At 41.7% G+C, this 26368-nt stretch overlaps 1 protein-coding gene across 1 annotated transcript; it reads right to left on the bottom strand.

Annotated features, from left to right (window-relative positions):
- Nucleotides 1–16303: 16303 nt before the first annotated feature.
- Nucleotides 16304–17280, bottom strand: LOC106087776 (putative odorant-binding protein A5). The gene is made up of 2 exons (XM_013252944.2): nt 17104–17280; nt 16304–17047 (listed from the first exon to the last, which is right to left on the bottom strand). The coding sequence occupies exons 1-2, from the start codon at nt 17233–17235 to the stop codon at nt 16556–16558; spliced, it is 624 nt and encodes a 207-aa protein (XP_013108398.1). The 5' UTR covers nt 17236–17280; the 3' UTR covers nt 16304–16555.
- Nucleotides 17281–26368: the final 9088 nt, after the last annotated feature.

Raw genomic sequence — 26368 nt, 5'->3', positions numbered from 1 at the left:
TCACCATCGACCGAACACCCGACTTCTTAGCCTCTGAGCGCCGGAAGTTTATCAACAGAAGAAGGCCGATTGGGCTGACTTTAGAGAGCTCACCAATCGCCGCTTCAGTGAACTGCTACCCCCCTCGAATGTGCTCTTTGAAGAGAGGAAATTCCGAGACATCATTAACGCATCAGCCGCTCGCTTTATACCAACCGGTCGAATTCCCCAAGTGCTGCCCAATATACCGGCGCAAGCAGTGGTACTCGCAGACGAGCGTGATGGGATTCGTTGTATGGACCCCACTAACCCCACAATCAGCGAGCTGAATCTGGAAATAAACAGGGTAATCAACGAATATTCGAGGCCACCGTTGCGCAGAGGTTCGAATCCTTGCAGGAATATCAGAAAAATTTTCAGCAGTGGTTATCCCCTCCTAATGCTGGAAACATTTGTGAGGTACTATGCCATGTAAAACTTCTCTCCAAAGAGGTGTCACACTGCGGCACGCCGATCGGACTCGGCTGGAACACTTGGAGCAATGTAACTTAGGCACCGGTGTAGCCAAACTGTGGTCTACGGTTAAGTCATTCTCGAACCCCGGTAGACGGGACGACAGGTCCACATTGTTCACTGCAAAATAACCGTGACTGATCCGAAGAGATGCGCCAGGTTGTTCAACCGTTAATTTATTGTGCATCCCAAGAAAGACAGGGCAAGGAGGAGAGCCATTTGCCGTATTCGTGGTCTCCGAGCCGATGGACAGCCATTACAATTTACCGTGGACGAAGTTACGAATGTCATTCGTGGCGCCAAATTATCCAAGGCGTTGGGCCCCGACTGAATCTCTGCAGTGATTTTAAAGAATCTGGATTAACCTGGACCTGAGTACCTTGCTATTATCCTCAACCTGTCTTTGAACACTCTTATAGTTCCCGATGTCTGGAATATGGGCAGGGTGATGCCGCCACTGAAACCTTAAAAGGACCCGAGTTTAGGGGAGTCGTACAGACCGATCTCCCTTCTCTCACCAGTAGCAAAGACACTTGATGCATTATTCCTCCCGAGCCTCGTAGGAGAATTTCCATTCGCCGTGCATCAGCATGGATTTGGAAGACAGCATAGCACAACAACTGCTTTGCATGCCATCACCGCACACATTTGCCGTGGCTTCAATCAGCCCAGGTCATGTGATAGGACGGTCCTCGTGACACTGGATCTATCGAAGGCATTTGACACCGTCAGCCATGCCAAACTATTTGAGGACATCGCCAACACTTCCCTCCGCCAGTCATTTGTGGAATTTGGGGATAGCAATTCGATGCACCATAGAGTGAAACAGGAAGTTTCCCATGGTGGGGTGATATCTTCGGCACTGTTTAACCTCTACCTGTCCTCAATTCCACCCCCTCCAGACGGCATAGAGATCGTATCATGTGCGGACGATTGTACGATCATGGCAACAGGCCCCCACTCATTGTTGACATCTGCGATAGGTTGAACGTCTATCTCAACGAACTTGCCTCATATTTCGCTAAAAGAAATTTGAAGATATCTGCCACCAAATCTTCAGCCACATTGTTCACTACAAATACGCGTGATGTGAATACTGAGCTGAATGTGATGGTCGATGGAGAAATGATTCCGACCATAAAGTGTTCCAAAATAGTTAACGTCACATTTGACAGCTCTTACACATTCTCCCCACATGCCAGAGCAATTTGCGATAAAGTCAAAAGTAGGAACAAGGTCCTCAAGTCACTTGCTGGTAGCACTTGTCTTTCTCTTTTGTCGTCACGTTTTCCTTTGGAAATGTTCTTGGGTAATGTGCATACAGGATCATTTCTAGTGTTTGCTCACTAGATATTGTCCATTTGATCTTCCGTAGCTTAGACGCCTCAAATATATTCTCCACGCAGATGCAGAATTCCACACACGATTTTTCCTCAACTTTTTTCAAATCGTACGAAGAACATATAACGTTCTTAGCACAGCCTTACGTCCCAATCGTGCGGCTTGTGGCTTTTATCGTAACGAAGAATTTTCTGCAACCCTTCCTTAGATTAACCATTTAATGGCGCTCGGTGTTTAGTTCTTGGTGTGGCTTGAGGCCACCGTAGCGCAGAGGTTAGCATGTCCACCTTTGAAGCTGAACACCGATCTTTATCAAGCTATTCATCGATTCAGAACATATTAGACACGTATGTTGAAGGTCATGAGAGAAGCCGTTGTACAAAATTTCTTCCAAATTGGATGAGAATTGCGCTCTCTAGGGGCTCAAGAAGTCAAGATCCTAGATCGGTTTATATGGCAGCTATATCAGATTCTGTAGCTATTTGCGCCATACTTAGCACAGTTATTAGAAGTCAGAACAAAACACCTCATGCAAAATTTCAGCCAAATCGGATGAGAATTGCGCCCTCTAGAGGCTCAAGAAGTCAAGATCCCAATATCGGCGACAGTTATATGACAGCTATACCAGATTATGAACTGATTTGAATCGTACTGAACACAGTTGTTGGAAGTGATACGAAAACACTAGGTGCAAGATTTTAGTCAAATCGGATAATAATGGCGCCCTCTAGTGGCTCAAAAAGTCAAGACCCAACATCGGTTTATATGGCAGCTATATTAAAAGATGGGCCGATGTGAACCATACTTTACGCAGTTATTGGAAGTGATACCAAAACACGACGTGCAAAATTTCAGTCAAATCGGACGAGAATTGGGCCCTCTAGAGGCTCAAGAAGTCAAGACCCCAGATCGGTTTATATGGCAGCTCTATCAAAACATGGACCGATGTGAACCATTTACAATCCCAACCGACCTACACTAATAGAAAGTATTTGTGCAAACTTTTAAGCGGCTAGCTTTACTCCTTCGAAAGTTGGCGTGCTTTCGACAGACAGACGGACGAATGGACATGGCTAGATCGACTTAAAATCTCATGACGATCAAGAATATATACGGGTTCTCAGACACATATTTCGAGGTGTTACAACAGAATGACGAAGTTAGTATATCCCCATCCTATGGTGGAGAATATAAAAAAATCGGAAAACATGCTGACAGACTAAAGGTTGCCAGCAACGACTTTTGCAGAAGCTGTGAGGACATCGAAGAAGAAGGGACTATAGAACACCTTCTGTATGTGTGTCCCGCACTAGCAGTTCTTTGAGAACCTGTCTGATTTAGCGGATGTGAACATTCGCAAGTTATTGGTTTTTTTAAAGCGATCTGGATGGTTGAACGGTAGGAACTAGAAGGTATCTTCCATCTTCTGTTCCTGTGGTATCACAATGGACGAAAACGTCTAAGTGAGTCTGATGGCAGACTGCCATTTAAACCTAACTTAAGCATGCCATGTAAAACTTCTCTCGAAATAGGTGTCGCACTGCGGCACGCCGTTAGGACTCGGCTATAAAATGGAGGCCGCTTATCATTGAGCTTAAACTTGAATCGGACTGCACTCATTGATATGTGAGAAGTTTGCCCTTAGTGTTCCTTAGTGGAATGTTCATGGGCAAAATTAGCATAACTACAGTTTCCACTTCCTCTTCGGGTGTAGCCAAGCAGAATGTGTGCCGAAACTTATTCCAATTCGGCTTTCTTCTATTGAGTCAAGACACCTCTCATGCAGTTCTGCAGTTTGCTCTACTCTTTGCAAGAGTTCAGGCTTTGTGTCTCCCATTCTTCGTACCCTTGAGTTGTTTAAATCCAAGAACTCTTAGTTCACGAACCACTCCTCCATACAGCCATGGTTCCTGGTAAAGAACAGCGAAGAATTTTCTGCAACCCTTCCTTAGATTAACCATGTAATGGCGCTCGGTGTTTGATCCTGGTTGTGGCTTGACCACTACATGAATGTACTTTGCAGTTTCCACTTTCTCTTCGGGAAGCGCGTGTGCCGAAACTTATAACAATTCGGCTTTCTTCTATTGAGCCGAGGCACCACTTACGCAGTTCTGCAGTTTGCTTTACTCTTTGCAAGACTACAGGCTTTGTGTCTCCCATTCATCGTACCCTTGAGTTGTTTCTATCCAAGAATTCTTAGTTTAAGAACCACTCCTCCCTACAGCCATGGTTCCTGGTAAAGAACAACGAAGAATTTTCTGCAACCCTTCCTTAGATTAATCATTTAATGGCACTCGGTGTTTGATCCTAGTTGTGGCTTGACCATTATATGAAAATACTTTGCACTTCCTCTTCGGGAAACGCGTGTGCCGAAACTATTGAGCCGAGGCACCACTTACGCAGTTCTGCAGTTTGCTCTACTCTTTGCAAGAATACAGGATTTGTGTCCCGTTCCCCATTCCCCGTACCCTTGAGTTGTTTCTATCCAAGAATTCTTAGTTTAAGAACCACTCCTCCATACACCCATGGTTCCTGGTAAAGAACAACCTCAAATCCTCCTGCCATCACAAGTACATTTAGAGCCGCCGAAGAGGCTTAGGACTATTTTATTGCGTTATCAAGCTAACTTTTTTTATATTAATATTAAAATTAAAAAAGTAGCCTTAAGTCATTCGAAGAAACGGTCACATTGAGCATAAACCATTGGAAGTTCTTTAACACGTTTAAAATATTTTTGGATACTGTAGAGAACATTTATTTGTTTGGTTTTCTGAGAATCGGCATAAAGCTGCCGCACTCAACCACATTCGAACGTTGTTTTGGGCAATAAATTCTCTTTTCGAAATTATTAAGAAGAATTTTTTTTTTTTGGCATAAGGAAATTTGCACCTCCTAACAGGTTCACACGCTTTAAATAGGAGTTTTTGTTTTGCTCCGTTCCATCAGCCCGATGGGAATTCATTCATAACAATCGCCAATCCAAGTAGTCAGGCCATTGTTAAGAGGATAAAGGGAATTGCTTCGGACGAATTGAGATGGCAAGAAGAATGGAAATGATGTAGCTCACATAACAGGATCACATCTATGTAGCAATAGCGTAGCTATAATTTTCACTCAATCAAAGCTAATAGTCTGCCCATGCAATCTACGCCACTGCTTGAGGTGCTTGATCATAGCATCATACCTGTTTCGCTTAATTCCCATCGTCAGGGAATAACACGAAAACTACCTGCCGCTGATTGAAATATTTTTATATGAGTGTACGTACCTTAACCATTGAGGGGATCATACGACCCCTTGCCGTTTCACCTTGATGGCATATCAAATTTGGCTCACACACAGCAAGAGCACGAACGACTACAAACAATGAGAGCGAATGCAGAAATTGTTGTCTGGAGCAACAAGTGAATGACAGGATAATCGTCCTTTTCTTGCAAAACCTCACCAGAGTTTTTGCTTAGCCATCGCCACGTCTGGCAGAATGGTGATGAGATCGTCGTTGGTTTTTTGTGTGTCTCCACGTATTTATGGCCATTGTCTTATTTTGTTGACTGAATTGTGCATATAAATGAATGCTGTTTCAAGGCAGCTCTCCTTTTGTTTGCTTACTGAGCGCAAATCCTCAATGATCCTTGTCGAGAATTCACCAGACAAATGAACGGACAGTGTGATGGACAATATAGCATGAACCCGCATCACTTCGTCGTCGTCCCATTGACATGATGGCAATCTGTGTGTGTGTGTTTTTTGTATGCACACAGGTCTTTTTGTGCGTAGCAGGTTCAACCTGCACCTCTTATCCTGCATTCTTCAATTACTTACCCAGATAGTTTTGCTCCACACAATATTTTTTTATATTTTTATTTTACCAAGATTATGGTACGGTCGGTGTTTTTATATGAGTCGGGATTTTATTATAGTGCGTGCAGTTGAATATTTCTTTGGAAATATTTTCTCACATACTTTATCTGCTAACTTAGCCATCCAAAAAGATTTTGTGGAAACAAGTGCATTTCAGCAACATTCTCATATTTTTCCAATGCTGTAAACGCGAGTAAATGCTAGTTTTTTTTTGAATGTAAACACTGAATTTTTGGTGTAAGCTTTCTCGCAGGGTTAGTTGTGTAAGGTTAGATTAGATAATTGTGGCATCGAAAACCCATGTCCAAACTGAAACTTCAGACGATATGAGAGTGAGAGCAGAGACAACGGTGGACATGTTGAGACTTTTGATGAAAACCCATTTTCCACAGGATACGACGGGACTAACGGAGACACCGGAATCTTGGAATAATGACGTTGATCGAAGGTTTATAATAACGGAATTTATGGTGAAGGAATCCTTGAGGAGATTTAAACCACTAAGTTACCCAGACCTGATGGAATATTTCCGTCGTAACTACAGAAAGAGGCAGACTATCTGACTCCTCGTCTGGCCAAAATTTTCACAGCGTGCCTAGGACTTTCATATACTTCGAAAACCTGGTAGGAGGCAAGGGTGGTGTTTATACCTAAGCCCGGCAAGGCAAGTTATGCGACACCAAAGGCCTGCAGACCATACGTCCTTTCTACTCAAAACCATGGAACGTATTGTGGACACCATGATAAAGAGTAGGACATCCAGCGAACTGCTCAAATACAAACAGCATGCCTATGTCAAGGGATGGTCGGTGGAGACTGCCCTGCACGAGGTTGTGCATAAACATCAAGGGGTCTTTTAACAATGTGCGGACCGATAGACTAATCCAATCCTTAGACCAGTACCGGGTGGACCCGGTCCTTAGAGAGTGGATAAGCAGGTGGATAAATTGAGTGTCCAATGGCATAAATATAAGGGAGAAAGTGGCACGGGGCACGCCACAGGTGGGCATTTTACCGCCACTCCTATGTGTGACCTCCATAAATGACTTATTACGGATGCTGACTGAGGAGGGATTTGAACCAGTCTGCTACGCAGACGATTCCAAGGGGTAAGGACTGGAACCAGCTATGCAGAAGGGCCGAAAGGGTCTTGCATATGGCATATGACTGGGCTAGACCCAAAGGTCTCAATGTTAACCCAGAGAAGACTGAAATATGCCTGTTCACGAGGAAGTCGAAGGTGGGCCAATTTAACGCACGACGTTTCTCAATAAGACGATTTCGATATCTGGCAAGGTCAAATACTTAGGTGTGATCTTGGACAGGAAACTGAATTGGAAGTGTCACATTCAGGAGAGTACTGAGAAGGCTCACAGATGTTTGGCACTATGTAGACGGGCCGTAGGCTCGAAATGGGGCCTGAATCCTAGGATAGTCCACTGGCTCTACACGAACGTGATTAGACCAATACTTACTTACGCCTCAGTAGTTTGGTGGACTGCTATGGAGAAAAGTGCAACATAAGGACCATACAACAGGTTCAGAGAACATGTTGTCTTGGCATAGGCGGAGCAATGGGGACCACGCTCACTAGGGCACTGAAGACTATTCTAGATATCCGACCCATTGACATACAGATTAAGTGTGAGGCAGTCACTGCGGCTATGAGACTTAAGGCGATGGGAGAATGGATTGAGGATGGGAGCAGCTCATACCATCGCGGTATAATCGAGGCGACGATAGGAAACCTGGAAGGAAGTGGAGAGGTTTCCGATCGGATACGTGAGTTGAAGTCGAATGCGACGCACTGCTGCCATCGGCATAGTCTTGGATTGACTGAACCCTAGTATTGCCATCTGGAAGATCATGTTACACGGATGGATTAAAGCTAGAGGACAGGGTGGTTTCGGGGGTTTACATTGAAATCCCAGGGACTGACATCTGTTTTTATTCTGCCTGACCATAATACGGTCCTGCAGGCGGAGATCCGGGCGATCACGGAATGCGTGAAGTGGTGTGGTGCTAACGCGAGGACGTCGAGTGTGAACATCTTTACCGACAGTAAAATTGCCATAAGGGCAATAACAACCATGACGGTAAGGTCACGAACAGTCTTGCAGTATAAGAAGGAGATTAACGCCTTCTCTGAGGATGGGAGAACCCGCATCGTTTGGGTGCCGGGCCATAACGGCAGATGATTTGGCGGTGTAGGCCAGAGGACTGCCGTCAATAAACTTGGTTCACCCGAAGCCTTTCGGGTCGACGCAGTCCGAGTTAAGGGAGTGGGCGACTAATGCGCATACAACATTGTGGAACAGCGAAACGGTCGGTAGGACGGCGAAAATCCTATGGGGGGATCCAGATCGTGAGAAGACGAGACTATTATTGGAGGTCAGTATAGCTATTGGTATCATAACGAGACACATAGGACTACAAGCTCCCTTATGTAAAATCGGTGTGGCAAGTAATAGCATGTGTAGGACATGCGAGAAAGATGATGAGACGTTGGATCATTTGCTTTGTCATTGCCCGGCTTTCGAGTACAAGAGCTGCCGGTATTTAGGTGGAGACACAATATCAGACATGAACCAACTTAGGGGAGTGGCATTGAAAACAATTAAGGATTTTGTAAGTAGCAGGGAACTCCTGACTTAAAATTTACTTTTTAGAGGTTACTTTATAGTTTATAGAGCGCACAACAACCCGATAACTGCACCCTCTTTTCAATCTAACCTAACCTAAGTGTGTCAGTCCTTCACAGTCTCGCTGAGATAATTTTAGGTCAGACAGACCAAGGTTCCTGTTGGAAATCGAACCCACGACCTACGATCTGACAGTCCATGCGTAAGCTTGCTCGGCTACCGAGGGCCCATAGGAATTCTTAAGCACATTCCAATGCATATTTCTTAATTTACACATAACTATCTGAGCCGGTATGCTTCGCTATACCCATAAGTGTTTGCGGGCCCCTTTTGACATGGTCTAAATTTGAAAGTTATTTATATTCGTATTTAACTCTCAAATAACTTCCATTTGAATCTCATATTGTACCGTTTTGTATACTTGTCCATTTGGGGCATAATTTTGGGATAGACCGACTCCCCGGGAATTAACCCACATTTTTATATAAATTTTCATATTCTACTCTCAAATACCTTTAGTTTGAGTCCCATCTTGTCCCGTTCGGTGTTAATGTCCATTTGGATAATAATTTTGGGGTGGGGCGACCCGCATGGTTTCGCATTCCACTCTCGTGTACCTTTCGTTTGAATTCCATATTGTCCCGATCGGCCTATATTTCCGTTTGGATTTGATTTTTGGGGTGAGCTGACCTCCCTGGGACTTAACCCCAATAATGTATATAATTTGCGTATTCTATTTCCAATTATCTTTTATTTGATACCCGCAATGCCGCAATCATTTTTGGGCTGTTTTGAGGGATTAGGGGGCCCCTGAAACTTGAGGTCGAATTGTTATATCAAGTTCGTTCTCTACTCTTAAATACCATTCATTTGATAGGAATGTTGTTCCATTCGATAAACATGCCCGTTTGGGAGGGTTTTGGGGTAGGGCGTCCCCCAGGTTATTTGACTCCAAACTTTTACTCCATTTTTGTGTTACCATAAAAGGACATACAAAATTTCGCTTAAATTGATGCACCCATCTCCCAGATCTGGCGTTTTTGGAAATTGTGATTAGAGGGATGGTTGACCCCTCGCGATTTTCACCGGATGACTAAACTTTTCCATCTGTGAAAATTTCATGAAAATCGGTTCAGCCATTTTTGAGTCAAACAAAAAAAGTGCAACACTTTCATTTTTATACCCTCCATCATAAATTGGGGGTATCATAATTTCGTTTGTCGCACCTCGAAATATTCGGCTAAAACCCCATAAAGTATATATAATCTTGATCACCATGACATTTTAAGTCGATATCTAGACTTGTCCGCCCGTCCGTCTGTTGAAAGCACGCTAACTTTTGAAGGAGTAAAGGTAGGCCCTTGAAATTTTGCAAAAATACTTCTAATCAGTGTAGGTCGATTAGGATTGTAAATTGGTCAAATCGGTCTATGTTTTGATACAGCTGCCATATAAACCGATCTTGGATCTTGACTTCTTAAACCACCAGAGGGCGCAATTCTCATCTGATTTGGCTGAAATTGTGCATGAAATGTTTTGTTATCACTTTAAACAACTCTGCTAAGTATGGTTCAACTCGGTCTATAACCTGATATACACCCAGAGAAAAGTTGATACCAAACGTGCTCATTTCAGTACCATATGGTGTTGATAGTAACGCAATACCGTATGGTAGAAAAGCAATACCAGATGGTATGGATAGAACATAAAATGAATAGTACCATTTGGTACGAGTCTTATTTCCGAAATGGTATTGGTTTTAATACCAATCTATTATTGGTTTTAGCACCAAACCGTTATTGGTTTTAGTACCAATCCGTTATTGATTATTCCATCCATGTAGAATGTCCACTGAATTTGTGCTATTTCCATTTCCACCGCTTTCGAGTATTTGAACAGGTTTTTACGCATTTATTTATCAATATTATATCAATATTTTATAATGGCGTCAATATTTTAAGTATAAAGCTCAAAAACACTTATGGCGCCATGACGAGATACAAATGTGACGCAGTCAATTCTTAATAACCTCCTCTGTCTGGTATTGAATTAATACCAAATGGTATTAAAAATCTTTGCCAATGACGTGAATAAAATAATACCAGGTGGTATTGGCAAATTACCGTCATTTTTCTATCAGTGTAGCTGCCATATAAACCGATCTTGACTTCTTGAGCCATTAGAGGGCGCAATTCTCACCCGATTAGGCTGAAATTTTGCACAAAGTGTTTCAATATGACTACTATCAACTGCGCTAAGTATGGTTCAAATCGGTACATAACCTTATATAGCGGCCATATAAACCGATCTGGTATCTAGACTTCTTAAGCCTCTAGAGGGCGCAATTCTTTTCCCATTTGACTGACATTTTGCATAAAATGTTTTGTAATGACTTCCGTGCTTCGTAATCCTTCAAATCGGTGCATAACCTAATATAGCTGCCATATAAACCGATCTTGGAACTTGACTTCTTGAGCCACTAGCGAATGGTGCATAACCTGATATAGCTGCCACATAAACCAACCTGGGATCTTCACTTCTTAAGCCTCTAGAGGGCGCAATTTTTATCCGATTTGGCTGAAAATTTGCATGAAGTGTTTTTTTGTTACCTCGAACAACAAGTGTGATAAGTATGGTTCAAATCGGTCAATAACCTGATATAGCTAGCATATAAACCGATCTTGGATCTTGACTTCTTGAGCCACTAGGGGGCTCAATTCTCATCCAATTTACCTGAAATTTTGCTTGAAGTGTTTTGTTATGACTTTTAACAATTGCGCTAAGTATGGTTTGAATCGGTCCGTAACCTAATATAGCTGTCATATAAACCGATCTTGGACCTTGACTCACTAGAGGGCGCAATTCTTATCCGATTTGGCTGAAATTGTGAACAACGGCTTCTCCCATGACCTTCAGCGGTCTGTATGGTCTGAGTCGATCTATAGCCTTATACAGCTCCCATATAAACCGATTTCCCGATTTTATTTCTTGAGCCTCTATAGGGCACAATTCTTATCCGAATGGACTCAAATATTTCCCAATGACTTCTATTGTGGCCGTCACGATTCCATTCATTTATGGTTCGAATTAGACTAAAACTTGATATAGCTCCAATAGCATAATAATTCTTATCCATTATTCATTGTTTGCCTTAAAAGAGATGCCGCGCAAAGAAGTCGACAAATGCGATCCATGGTGGAGGGTATATAAGATTCGGCTTGTCCGAACTTAGCACGCTCTTAATTGTTAATATTAAGATCTCACAATAAGGCGATTACTGGCTTAAGTGTATGTCCACCGCTGAAAAATTTTTCTGATGCTCTCGCTAGGATTCGAACCCAGGCGTTCAGCGTCATAGGCGGATACTCTAACCTCTGCACTACGGTGGCTTCCATTTGTGGCTAGCCTTTCATCCGGCAGAGTAAGTCTGGAGACTAGGTGTTGTAGTATCCCTTGAACCACAAATCCAAATCATACCTATATCACATCAGCTATAATACAACGCTCCACCCGTTTGTGTTGTAGCACCTAGTAACATCTATTGTACTTCCTGCAAGGCTTTATATTGGTATTGTACTTTTCTAGGGGGGTTAGTTTCTTACAATTGGTTACTTACGCATATAAACTTGGCGTCTCACATCCTTTTGTGATACAGGTAGGTACTAAATGACTGTTCCTCCCCAAGTTGGACAAGTTGCATTTTAGCCAAAGGTCAAGAAAGTGGCATGTGTCACAATGCACTGGGTGGTTTATGGTCAGTGAGGTGTAACGAGTGCATTTTATTGGCATGCGTTACTCGTTTGCATGCTTGGGTGGAAGTGCTTGTGGCGGCAATATTAATTGTACTGGTTGCATATTACAGCATTTTTCATTTGTAAATTACTGTGGCATTTATGCAAGGTGTTTGGGTGAAGGTAGAAAGTGTGCTGGTCGTTTGCTCTACCTTGTGTTTGTCATGTCAAACTTTTGTCATAAAAATTATAATGTAACAAGTAAAAATGTGCTCAGTTCGACTGGGACGAATCTTGAGAACCCGCCACCATAGAGACATAGACTAATCGGGAGATCAGTTTATATGGAAACAACGTCAGGTTAAAGACTGTTTTGGACAATACTTACCATGTATATGGGAAGTCAACACTACGTGCAAAATTTCATCTAAATCAGACAACAATTTCGGCATCGAAGGGTTCAGTATGGCAAATTCGGGAGATCCATTTAATTGGCAGCCATATTAGGCTAGGCTCAGATTTGGATCATACTTCGCGCTGTTTTTAAAAGTCATAAGAGAACAATATACGCAAAATTTAACCAGATCGGATAGTAATTGAGTCTTCTAAGAGCTCAAGAAGTCAAATCGGGTAATCGGTTCATATAGGAGCTATACCAGGTTATAGACCAATTTAAATCAAACTTGGCACTATTGTTGGAAACAGAGCTGCGGAGAAAATTTCTCCGAGAAGATTTCGCGACTCTGACTCCGAGCACGTCATTTTTTTAAATAGTAACAACATATTTTTTTACTTAACATAATTTCAAAATTAAACAAGTAAAAGCGTAATAAGTTCGGCCGGGCCGAATTTTATATACCCTCTACCATGGATCACATTTGTCGAGTTCTTTTCCCGGCATCTCTTCTTAGGCAAAAGAGGATAAAAGAAAAGATTTGCTCTGCTATTAGAGCGATATCAAGATATGGTCCGGTTCGGACCACAATAATATTAAATGTTGAAGACCTGTGTAAAATGTCAGCCAATTCGAATAAGAATTGCGCCATTTGGGGGCTCAAGAAGTAAAATAGAGAGATCGATTTATATGGGAGCTGTATCAGGCTATAGACCGATTCAGAACATAACAAACACGTATGTTGATGGTCATGAGAGGATCTATCGTACGAAATTTCAGGCAAATCGGATAATAATTGCGACCTCTAGAGGCTCAAGAAGTCTAAGATCCCAGATCAGTTTATATGGCAGCTATATCAGGTTATGAACCGATTTGAACCTTATTTGGCACAGTTTTTGAAAGTTATTATAAAATACGTCATGCCAAATCGGATAGGAATTGCGCCATCTTGAAGCTCAAGAAGTCAAGTCCCCAGATCGGTTTATATGACAACTATATTAGGTTATGGACCGATTTGAACCATACTTGGAAAAGTTGTTGGAAATAATAACAAAATACTTCGTGCAAAATTTCATTCAAATCGGATAAGAATTGCTCAAGAAGTCAAGATTCAAGATGGGTTTATATGGCAGCAATATCATGTCATTGACCGATTTGAGCCATTTTCAGCACATTTGTTGGAAGTCATGGAAGTCATTCCAGTGGGATAAGAATTGTGCCCTCTAGAAGCTCAAGAAGTCAAGTCCCCAGATCGGTTTATATGACAACTATATCAGGTTATAGACCGATTTGAACCATACTTGGCCAAGTTGTTGGAAATAATAACAAAACACTTCGTGCAAAATTTCGTTCAAATCAGATGAGAATTGCGCCCTCTAGTGGCTCAAGAAGCCAAGATTCAAGGTGGGTTTATATGGCAGCTATATCAGGTTATGAACCGATACTTGGCACAGTTGTTGGAAGTCATGACGACACGTCATGCAAAATTTCAGCTAAATCGGATAAGAATTGCGCCCTATAGAGATTCAAAAAGTCACGACCCCAGATCGGTTTATATGACAGCTATATCAGGTTATATACCGATTTCAATACTTAGCACCGTTGTTGAAAATCATTAAAAAACACCTCATGCAAAATTTCAGCTAAATCGGATAAAATTTTGCGCCCTGTAGTGGCTTAAGAAGTCAAGACCCAAGATCGGTTTATATGGCAGCTATGTCAAAACATGGACCTATATGGCCCATTTACAATCCCAACCGACCTACACTAATAAAAGGTATTTGTGCCAAATTCCTAGCGGCTAGCTTTACCCCTTCAAAAGTTAGTGCTTTCGACAGGCAGACGGAGGTAAGGGGGCGTCTCCTTACCATTCTCAGCGACCATCTTCCCTTCTGTGATGGCTGTGGCCTGCTATTGAAAGTCACAGACCTCCATGAAGACTCAGGGTCCGTGCGCGCTTCCTTCGTTCCTGTTCCGACTTTGTCTACCTCCGAAGGACACTGTCTGGGCTCTGTATTGCGGGATGGCTGGCTTAATTTTTCTGAGGTTAGCATGTCCGCCTATGACGCTGAACGCCTGGGTTCGAATCCTGGCGAGACCATCAGAACAAATTTTGAGCGGTGGTTTTCCCTCCTAATGCTGGCAATATTTGTGAGGTACTATGCCATGTAAAACATTGCAAAGAGGTATCGCACTGCGACACGCCGGCAATAGAGAGGAGGCCCCTTATCATTAAGCTTAAATTTGAATCGAACTGCACTCATTGATATGTGAGAAGTTTGCGCCTGTTCCCTAGTGGAATGTTCATGGGCAAAATTTGCATTTGCATTTACTTCAAAGCGGGGAGCTCTTTTTCTTCTTCATTATTTCAGCAGTGTTATGCTCTTCGGGAGATCTGATTCTTTTTCCAGTTTCCGTAAAAGTGCTTGGAATTTCAGTACTATCTCTTCCAGCATCCAGCACTTTCGCCCGAATGCGCTACCGGTACATACTCCTCTGTCTTCTTCGTCGTGTCCTGGATTGCTTTCTCGGTCTGCTTGTGAGCTTAGCAAAGCCATCGCTCACTTCTGCAGTCATCCCGCTGCCCTTATCTCTCGATTCGGCTGCGATGACTGTTTCATTGACACCGTCGCTGTCTGAATTCGGGTCGGAAACAGCAACTTTACTTAAAGGCTGGGGAAGAACTCTGCATCCCTTTGGTTTATCCGTCTCTTCCTCATTAATAAGTCTGACGATTAGTTGTGCGCTTGAAGCATTACTCTCGACTAAAGTTGCCAAGGCACTGGAGACCTGATTCTCTTTCCAGCTTCCGTAGAAGTACTTGGAATTTTAGTTCCATCCTTTCGAGCATCCTGCACTTTCGTCCGATTGCGTTGCCAGTACATACTCCTCTGTTTCCTTCGCTGTATCCCGAATCGCTTTCTCGGTTTGCTTGTAAGCTTAGGTAAATCATCGCTCACTTCTGCTGTCATCCCGCTGCCCTTATCTCTCGATTCGGCTACGATGATTGTTTCATTGACACCGTCGCTGTCTGAATTCGATTCCGAAACACCAACCTTTACTTAAAGACTGGGGAGGAACTGTGCATCCCTCTGGTTTATCCGTCTCTTCCTCATTAATAAGTCTGACGACTAGTTGTGCGCTTGAAGCATTACTCTCGACTACAGTTGCCAAGGAACCCACACCTATAGGAGGAGGGACAACACCCTACGGTCTGACGCCACCATCGCAGCTGTTGAGTCTTTGGAGTCCATTTCTAGCCTACTTGAAAAAGGCTTTAATATTTTCTCTTCTAGGTAGTACCTGTGGAGGCCACCGTAGCACAAAGGTTAACATGTCCGCCTATGACGCTGATCACCAGGGTTCGGATCCTGGCGAGACCATCAGAAAAAATTTTCAGCGTTGGTTTTCCCCTCCTAATGCTGGCAACATTTGTGAGGTACTATGCCATGTAAAACTTCTCTCCGTTCGGAATCGGCTATAAAAAGTAGGCCCCTTATCATTGAGCTTAAACTTGAATCGGACTGCACTCATTGATAGGTGAGAAGTTTGCCCCTGTTCCTTAGTGGAATGTTCATGGGCAAAATTAGCATTAGGTAGTACCTACTCCGAGATACGGATATTTTTGTTTTCTTTGAAGAGCGAAAAAAAAAACTCATCCGCTACACTCAACGGCTACGGAACAAAAAAATGGAATATACAAAGATTGCAGAATAATAGGCATATGGCTTTCGAGAGCACACAACAATACGAGCCGTGATCCAGCAGCGTGACAGGAAAGTCCTAGGATCAACCTCCTTATTTTTTTTAATTTCCTTATGCAAGAATATTATCATGTGGTATACGTGATATGCTGTGTGTGCGTGCTTTACTATTTTTATTCATTCATAATAAGAATTACAGAACTCATGATTAAATGGAAATTTTTATATAAATGTTTTTTTTTTTTACTTTTCGGCCTGTGTAGTAAGAACATTGTGTATTGATAAAAGTTAAGGTCTTGAGCTAGAGTTTTTAATATAGGAAAATACATACGAAGGTATTATAAAATCAAACCATTTTAATTTCTCTGCTGTATGCCCATGCGAAGTTGTCTACTCTTTAAGCACCAGGCCCAATTGCGTATGCAACTGTGGTACCATTTCATCCCATTGAGCCCGTATAATATTACCAGCCACCGGTGTGCCCAGTTTATATTTCTCAGCAAATTTCTTTATTTTAAAATGCATGTGAGCCATGCCATCATTGTCATCAATAACTTTTTCATCAAACTTCATTTTATTTGGCTGTTCATAAACCAAATAAACGTAACGCATGAAGCCAACATTTTTCGGAGGAAATAGTCCCACAAATGGACAGTACTCGTCACCCTTGTCTATTTGATTGCCTGGTACGTTGACGACCAACCAATGTAATGACTCACTCCAACGGGGATCTTTGGGATCTGGAGCATCAGGACATCCCATGTAGACGGTGTAAAATTTTTCTGCATCGACTAATGGCCAGTCAATGTTGGGGGCTGATAAAGTATCAGCAGGTTTGACTTCCATATTATCGCCCACTTCCAGACCATTTTCCAATTTTACCTGCAAAGTAGCACTGTTACTGCGATGGTCCTGTTAAGGATTCCTAACATACATACCATTAATTTCTCTTTTGGAGCTTCTTCCAGCACATCTGGGACTATTTTGGTTTGCTTGAAAAGTTCTTCCAGATCTTCAACAGCAAATGCATAGGCGCCCAATAGAAAACAGTAAAGAACACTCACTAGCATTGTTTCTAAATGTTATCTAGATAATCCACCATGAAGTATGCCCGAAATAGGTATGTTTCATCGTGTGGCATGCATTTTGTATTTATATGATGTTAAGCCATGTAAAATAGTTGCAAAAATTGTGTTTGTTTAGTTAATAACTGTGTTTATTTTATCAAATTATTAAGCCAATTTTACACAATTTATTGTAACAAAGAAATAATAGAGATGGCTAACAATCATAGCCATTGTATTTAATTTCTGTTGAACTAAATGACAATGGATTGATTAAAGTGATTCACAACACGGATTGAAAACAGATGAGGTCAACAAAATTGAAAGCCGACGAGCAATGGATATCCAGCTTCAACATTTAAAATATTGGGTTGCCCAAAAAGTAATTGCGGATTTTTTAAAAGAAAGTAAATGCATTTTTAATAAAACTTAAACATAAAAGAATGAACTTTAATCAAATATACTTTTTTACACTTTTTTTCTAAAGCAAACTAAAAGTAACTGACAGAAGAAAGAATGCAATTACAGAGTCACAAGCTGTGAAAAAATTTGTCAACGTCGACTATATGAAAAATCCGCAATTACTTTTTGGGCAACCCAATACAATTTTTGTTTAGCACGAAACAATATTATTAAATGCTCTTCTAGCAAGCGCTAAAGGTAGCAGGCGATGTGGAACGCACGTTCTTCCACTGCGGGGGCTTGGTCGAAAGACGCGGGGAACTGGAAACAGCGATTGGCGACGTTACGCCTGGGACATAGTCCAGAGGATGCTGGAAGACAAGAAGAACTGGGAGGCGGTGATAAGACACGATGAACAAGTACTGCGCAGGATGAAGATGGACCTGGATACATCGGCGTAGAGGATTAATGCGTGGATCTGGACGCTAACACCAAAAAGATGATATAGATTATCAATCAACAGATATGGAGTCCTCCTCGAAGTAATGCGAAAGCGATTCCGAGGTGGAACTAGTCCCCAGAGGTGACACAGTGTTGGTTTTGTAGCTGGTACCGTTATAAGGCGTATAAGGCGAAAAAAGTACACGTCACATCCCATCCTGGCCCGCAAAAAAAACCAGTAAGGAAAGGCAAAAGTCGGGCGGAGCCGACTATATAATACCCTACACCTAACCTACAATTATAAATTCGGGCAATATATAAATACACATGTATATGAAGCAAAATGCAAATTTTGCCCATGAGCATTTCACTAAGGAACAGGGGCAAACTTCTCACATATCAATGAGTGCAGTCCGATTCAAGTTTAAGTTCAATGATAAGGGGCCTTATTTTTATAGCCAAGTACGAACGGCGTGCCGCAGGGCGACACATCTTTAGAGAGAAGTTTTACATGGCATAGTACCTCACAAATATTGCCAGCATTAGGAGTGGAGAATCACCGCTGAATTTTTTTCTGATGGTTTCACCAGGAGGTATATGAGGGCTGTATATGAGGCATCTATATATAGGGCTATAACTAAATCTCAACCGACTTTCAAACAGATCGTTTGAAAATTGTTGTTACTACGGCCATATAATTGAAAATCCGGCTAAATATGTATGGGAGCTACATCCAAATTTGAGCCGATTTTGATGAAATCTCGCAGATATGTTAAGAACAGTAACAAAACAATCCGTGCCAAATTTTGTGTAGATCGGTTACAAATTGTGTTTATTACAGCATTATAAGTGTAAATCGGGCGATATATATATATATGGGAGCTAAATCCAAATCCGAACCGATTTTGATGAAATCTTGCAAGTATGTTAAGATCAGTAGCAAAACAACCCAACCAAATTTGGTGCAGATTCGTTGAAAATTGGAGTTACTATGGTCATTAAAGTGCAAATCGGGCGATACATATATATGGGAGCTATATCTAAATCTGAACCGATTTTGATGAAATTTTGCAGATATGTTATCTTCAGTAAGAGAAAATTCCGGTTGAAAATTTTAGCTTCTACCGCCATTTAAGTAAACATCGGGCGGTACATATATATGGGAGATATATTATAATCTGAACCGATTTTTATGAAATCTTGCAGATATGTTATCATCAGTTGAAAAACAATCCGTGCCAAATTTTGTGCAGATCGGTTAAAAATTGGAGTTACTACGGTCATTCAAGTGCAAATCGGGCGATACATATATATGGGAGCTATACCCAGATCTGAACCGATTTTGATGAAATCTTGCAGATATGTTATAATCAGTAGCAAAACAATCCGTGCCAAATTTTGTGCAGATCGGTTGAAAATTGTAGCTTCTACCGCCATATAAGTAAAAATCGGGCGATACATATATATGGGAGCTATATCTGAATCTGAACCGATTTTGATGAAATCTTGCAGATATGTTATCTTCAGTTGCAGAAAATTACACCCCAAATTTTGTGCAGATTGGTTGAAAATTGGAGTTACTACGGTCATTTAAGTGCAAATCGGCCGATGCATATATATGGGAGCTCTACCCATATCTGAACCGATTTTGATGAAATCTTGTAGATGTATAAAGATCAGCAACAGAATCTGTGCTAAATTTTGTGCAGATTGGTTGAAAATTGTAGCTTCTACGGCCATTTAAGTAAAAATCGGGCGATACATATGTATGTGAGCTATATCTTAATCTGAACCGATTTTGATGAAAATTTTGCAGATCTATTAAAATCAGTAACAACAATCTGTGCTAAATTTTGTGCAGATCGGTTGAAAATTGTAGCTTCTACGGCCATTTAAGTGCAAATCAGGCTATACATATACATGGTAGCTATATATAAATATAAACCGATTTTTACCAAAATCAATAGCGTCCATCCTTGGGCCAAAAATTTCGTGATGATTGGATAACAAATACGACCTGCACTTTGATTACAAGATAACATGGACTCACAGAAAGTGATTGTGGGTCGATTGGTATACTTGTCAATGGGTCTATCTCTTCTCCTTCTTAGCGTTGGATGAAAATTTAGGCTTCTAAGTAAGTCAGTCAAATCTGATGAAAATGTAGGCTTCTAAGGGCTGACAAAGTCAAATCCGGGCATCAGTTTATATGGGGACTATATCTATTCATAGACCGATTTAAATCAGACCTGGCATGGATGTTGGAAGTCATAACTCAAGTATTTGTTTCCAAATTCATCCAAATCGAATGAAAATTGAGGCTTCTAAGGGCTCAAAAAGTCTATTTTGGGGATCGGTTTATATGGGGCCTATATCTGTTTATAAACCGTTTGAGATCATACTTGGCATGGTTGTTGGAAGTCGTAACTTAAGTCTTTATTCCAAATTTCAGCCAAACCGAATAAAAAAAAAAGTCAACTCCGGGGATCGGTTTATATATGGGCTATATCCAAATTTGAACCGATATGGCCCATTTGCAATCCCCAACGACCTACAACGACGACTAGCTTTACTCGTACGACCGCTATCGTTATGTCGCGGTGAACCAAAATATTTACACTCTATGGGATCGTAAATGAATATTTCGAGGTGTTATAAACGGAAGGACTAGATTAGTATACCCCTTCCTATGGTGGTGGGTATAAAAATTATGTATGTATATATTTATTGAAAATATTTAAGAAGAAAATTTACTAACCTTCTATATGTAAGGTATTGAAGTATAGGTATTGATAAATTTTATAGTAGTCTTCCATCCTTCGAAAATCGCACAATTTAATCGATTTGGACTAGCTTAAGAGAGTGACGATTTCAGAACTTCGGAATCGCTCCTTATTGTTTGTATTTTTAAGGAATCGGACGCAGTTTCCGTGAATGCAGCTCGTTACTAGAACATGGTCGGGGAATTTTTTCTTCCAAGACTCAAGGAAATGAACTTGAACAAGTAAAAGCGTGCTAAGTTCGGCCGGGCCGAATCTTATATACCCTCCGCCATGGATCGCATTTGTCGAGTTCTTTTCTCGGCATCTCTTCTTAGGCAAAAAAAAAAGGATATACGAAAAGATTTGCTCTGCTATTAGAGCGATATCAAGATATGGTCCGGTTTGGACCACAATTAAATTATATTTATGTTGGATACCTATGTAAAATGTCAGCCAATTCGAATAAGAATTGCGCTCTTTGTGGGCTCAAGAAGTAAAATAGAGAGATCGATTTATATGGGAGCTGTATCGGGCTATAGACCGATTCAGACCATAATAAACACGTATGTTAATGGTCATGAGAGAATCCGTCGTACAAAATTTCAGGCAAATCGAATAATAATTGCGACCTCTAGAGGCTCAAGAAGTCAAGATCCCAGATCGGTTTATATGGCAGCTATATCAGGTTATGCACCGATTTGAACCTTATTTGGCACAGTTGTTGAAAGTAAAAGTAAAATACGTCATGCAAAACTTCAGCCAAATCGGATAGGAATTGCGCCCTCTAGAGGCTCAAGAAGTCAAGACCCAAGATCGGTTTATATGGGAGCTATATCAGGTTATGGACCGATTTGAACCATACTTGGCACAGTTGTTGGATATCATAACAAAGTCAAGACCCAAGATCGGTTTATATGGCAGCTATATCAAAACATGGACCGATATGGCCCATTTACAATACCAACCGACCTACACTAATAAGAAGTATTTGTGCAAAATTTCAAGCGGCTAGCTTTACTCCTTCGGAAGTTAGCGTGCTTTCGACACGGACATGGCCAGACGGACGGACATGGCTAGATCGACATAAAATTTCACGACGATCAAGAATATATATACTTTATGGGGTCTCAGACGAATATTTCGAGTAGTTACAATCAGAATGACGAAATTAGTATACCCCCCATCTTATGGTGGAGGGTATAAAAACGTGTGGTTTCAGAAAGATGGAACCACACCACACACTGCATGATACCCAATGTAATTGCTGTAGCAACATTTCATCAAGTTCCTCATCTCACTCAGAGGCGATATCCAATGGTCGACACGCTCTTCTGATCAGAGTCCGTGCGGTTTATGTCGATCGATCACGGACTATAGCGCACCTCAAGAACAATATTCTCGACGCCATTGCCGACATACGGATTGATATGCAGCAAAGAGTGAACATGAATTTAAACGAAAAACGACTTACTCAGTGTTTGCGCATTGGGGTCACTATTTACCCGATGCCATTTTCAAGATCTCAAAGTAAGTTTCTCAGGCGCACCCTGTATTTTGCATTTTGCTTATTGGAATCAAAATGAAAAAAATGGAGAGTATACGTTTCTCTATTTGCAAATTTCTCCTTTACAGTGTGGGACGGTCTAATATACACACATACTTATGTTGTTGACGTCGAAGTAATCTCTTTTAAAGTTTTATAAAATACAAATTTTTTAATGAACTGTTCAATTTCTTAAAAATTAAAACATATTATTAAAATTAAAAAAAGAATAGTTCGTTGCTATAGCAATAAAACCAAAAAAACACTGAAAAATTCCACCACATGACACTCTGCAAGAATTAACGACATTAGTTTCAAACACCCGTCCTAATAGCTGTACCGTGACTTGTATCCTGTCTGCATTGTCCTTGGCAAACACGCACCCGTGCATACACCTTGCATAAATTGTTAACAAAATAACAAATTATACTCCAACTTTCAAAAATATTTTAAATTGAAAATGCTCATCCTTTTCCAACTAAAAAAGCCATGTGTGCACCAGCACAATTAGGAAAGCAACTGCCACCCCACAGGTACATTTTCAATGGGAAGCACAGCAAAGCCACTTGTTCCTCTCCATTGACCATGAACCACCACAAACTATTTGCAGCACATGCCACTTTTCTTGACCTTTTTGCCGAAAACAACCTGACTAAGGGGGCGAAGAGTCAGTAACCTGCCCCTATGGCCAGGAGACACAAATACGATACAGGATATGGAACGCAAAGTGGAAAACTTCAGCCCACATATTCAAATGGAAATTCTATGTCTGGTGCCTGGCACGAGTTGGGTGCATAGCTATTTTTGTCTCTACTGTTTTCTGTTGCTGTCTCTTCAATAATTATTCCAAAATTATGCATATTAAGGGTTACAAATGATGGAATGTGGCCAGTGCAATGGCAAGAGGGGGATGATGGCCAACAGCTTGGCATAACTTTACATACAAAATTACTGAAGCGTCAAATAGTTGCGGACTGTGCACACAAGTCTGACGCCTGCCGGTGTGTGTTTTTTTTGTTATTTATTTTTTGTAATTTCCTTTTTCTCTTTTTGTGGTAAAGTTTGACTTTTCGGCAGGGAGTTTGTCACCTCTTCTTAGGCTTAGGTTTTTTTTTATGTGCCCGGCCCCCTGATGATGGTGCTGTGCTATTTGATGTTTAAGTCCACTACCATTTCCGTGCGCCACTAACTTTTTTTCTAATTGTCTGGAAGCGCACGATCAAATGATTGCTGTTGGTGTAACTGATGTTGACGTTGCTTGGTGCTGTACGAGGTTGGTGCAGAGTGAGTGGTTTGAGAGTTTGACGTAACATAACCAAGAAACTCGAAATTGCGTTCCTCCGTTTCTTTGAGGAATGACTTTCCATAAAGAAATGAGAGATGAGAAAATACCTTGCAACTACAAATTTTGCCCATGAACATTCCAATGAGGAACGGGGCACACTTCTCATATATCAATGAGTGCAGTCCGATTCATGTTTTAAGCTCTATGATGAGAGGCCTCCTTTTTATAGCCAAGTCCGAACGGCGTGCCGCAGTTCGACACCTCTTTGTAGAGAAGTTTTACATGGCAAAGTAACTCACAAATGTTGCTAGCATTAGGAGGGAAAACCACCGTTGAAAATTTTTTCTCGCCAGGATTCGAACCCAGGCGGACATGCTAACCTCTGCGCTACGGTGGCCTTTACTTTAACTGGCTATGACAGAACACTAGTTTCACTAGCCGAACGTAGGATAGCGTTCCAAGTGCTTTGATCTTCTGCAAATGCAAATGCGAATTTTGTCCATGAACACTCCACTAAGGGACAGGGACAAACTTGATCTTCTGCACTTATTCTAAAATCTCTGACACCAAGTTGCGAGGTGTCTCCCACCACTTGATCTTTCCATCGGGCATTTGGTCTTCCCTGTTTGCGTGTACCACCATGTTTGCCTTCAAAAGACTTCTTTGCTGGAGATTCTTCATCCATTCTGATAATATCACCTAGCCAACACACCCGTTGTATTTTGATGCATGTAACTATGCTAATGTCGTCACACAGCTCGTGGGTCATGCGTCGCTTATATTCTCCATTAACCCAAACTGGTCCATATATTTTACGAAGAATTTTTCTCTCACTGCCTGAGCTGTATTCACAAGTACCCATGCCTCGGAACCATATAACAACACGGGTAGTATCAGAGTCATGTAGAGTGTAATCTTCGTCTGTCGAGAGGTTGCCTTGTTTCTAAACTGCTTACGTAGTCCAAAGTAGCATCTGTTTGACAGTATTATTCTTTGCTTTATCTCAAAACTGGTGTCATTCGTTTCGGTTATGGCGGTGCCTAGGTAGATATACATGATCTAGAGCGTGAGGTTCAGCGCTACAAGAGAGAACCTCTAGATCAAGCGGCATATCAAGCAGGTCTAAACAACATTCAAGCAGACACGGTAGCACATGCGGTAAACCGCTATCGGGTCAATGTAGTCCTTGGAGAACGACCGCCACCCATTGCACCTGAAGAAATCGACCTCCCCCGGCAAACCAGAGTAGTTCTGGCTCAATTACGTTCCGGCAGATGCAGCCGCCTTAACTCCTACAGAGCAAGGATTGATACCGACGTGCAACATGTATGTCCCGATTGTAACCAGGAACCGCACGATACACGTCACCTGTTTAACTGCCCGGCCAGACCCGCTCGACTCAGACCCAGATCCCTGTGGACGCACCCCATCTTAGTCGCAGAGTTCCTGGGTTTTGACACTGAATGAAGCAGACGAAAGATAGAACACAATAAACTGTTACAACAACCGATGTATGATGTCGATATCGTCGGCATTGGCGAGTAGCATGTGTTCTCTTGTGATTAGTGTGCCATATCTATTCATATCTGCATCTCGTATAATCTTCTCCAGTAGGATATTAGGATGTCTCCTTGTCTGAAACCTCGTTTGGTATTGAATGGGTTGAAAAGATTATTTCCTGTTTTTACTGGGGAACGCGTATCAGCAAGTGTCATCCTGCAGATTCTTATTAATTTTGCAGGGATACCAAACTCAGACATGGCTTGAAATACCTTTGAACGTAAAGGGGTATCGAAAACTGCTTTGTAGAGAACACAGAGATGGTTGGTGTTGATTTGTCCTTCTCGGGTCTTTTACGGGATTTTGCGCAGTGTGAATATCTGATCCAGGGTGGATTTACCAGGTCTGCATGCCGCATTGATAGGGCCCAATTATTTCTTTAACTTTAGGTTTTAATCTTTCACACAGTACGCTCGAGAGTATCTTGTATGCGATGGGGAGGAGACTTATTCCTCTGTAGTTGTCACATTCCGTCTTATCTCCTTGCTTATGTACGGGACATAGTATGCTGAGGTTCCAATCATCGGATATGCCTACTTCTAGCCAAATTGCGCAGGTAAGCTGATGCATACGCCTTACTAGCGTGTCGCCTTTGGTTTTAAATAGTACAGCAGGTAACCCGTCGGCTCCTGCTGCCTTGTTGTTCTTCAGTCGGGTCACTGCTACTTGGACCTCATTCTGACTGGTGGTAAACATTCTATACCATCATCAGGGATTGGTTCTGCGGTATCCTCTTCGTCGCCAACGCCGGGCACAAGCAGTTAAGTAAAATGTTCTTTCCATATCCTCAGCATGCTATCTGTGTCAGTTACCAGATTTCCTTTTTGTCTCTGCAGGAGGATGTGACTGCACCAAAGTAATCCATATCCTCAGCACGCTGTGGCAGTTACCATATTTCCTTCTTTGTCTCTGCAGGAGGATGTGCCCACACCAAAGCCATCGGTTTGATGTTTAATTCTTTGGTCGAATTTCCGGACTTCATTCTGACTCCTTTACACCTCAATTCGCTCACACTCACATCTTTCCATTGCCTTTTTCTTTTTGCGGAATAGACGTTTCTCCTCTCTCCTTTTCTCCCGATACCTCTCCTTCATCTGGCGCGTTGCTACTGATTGCAGGGTTGCTCTTTATGCCGCATTCTTGGCT

Source organism: Stomoxys calcitrans, chromosome 3 (assembly GCF_963082655.1).
Source record: "Stomoxys calcitrans chromosome 3, idStoCalc2.1, whole genome shotgun sequence".
Lineage (NCBI taxonomy): Eukaryota > Metazoa > Arthropoda > Insecta > Diptera > Muscidae > Stomoxys > Stomoxys calcitrans.
The sequence above is the reverse complement of the archived record's forward strand: the minus strand, read 5'-3'. Positions and strand labels throughout refer to the sequence as shown.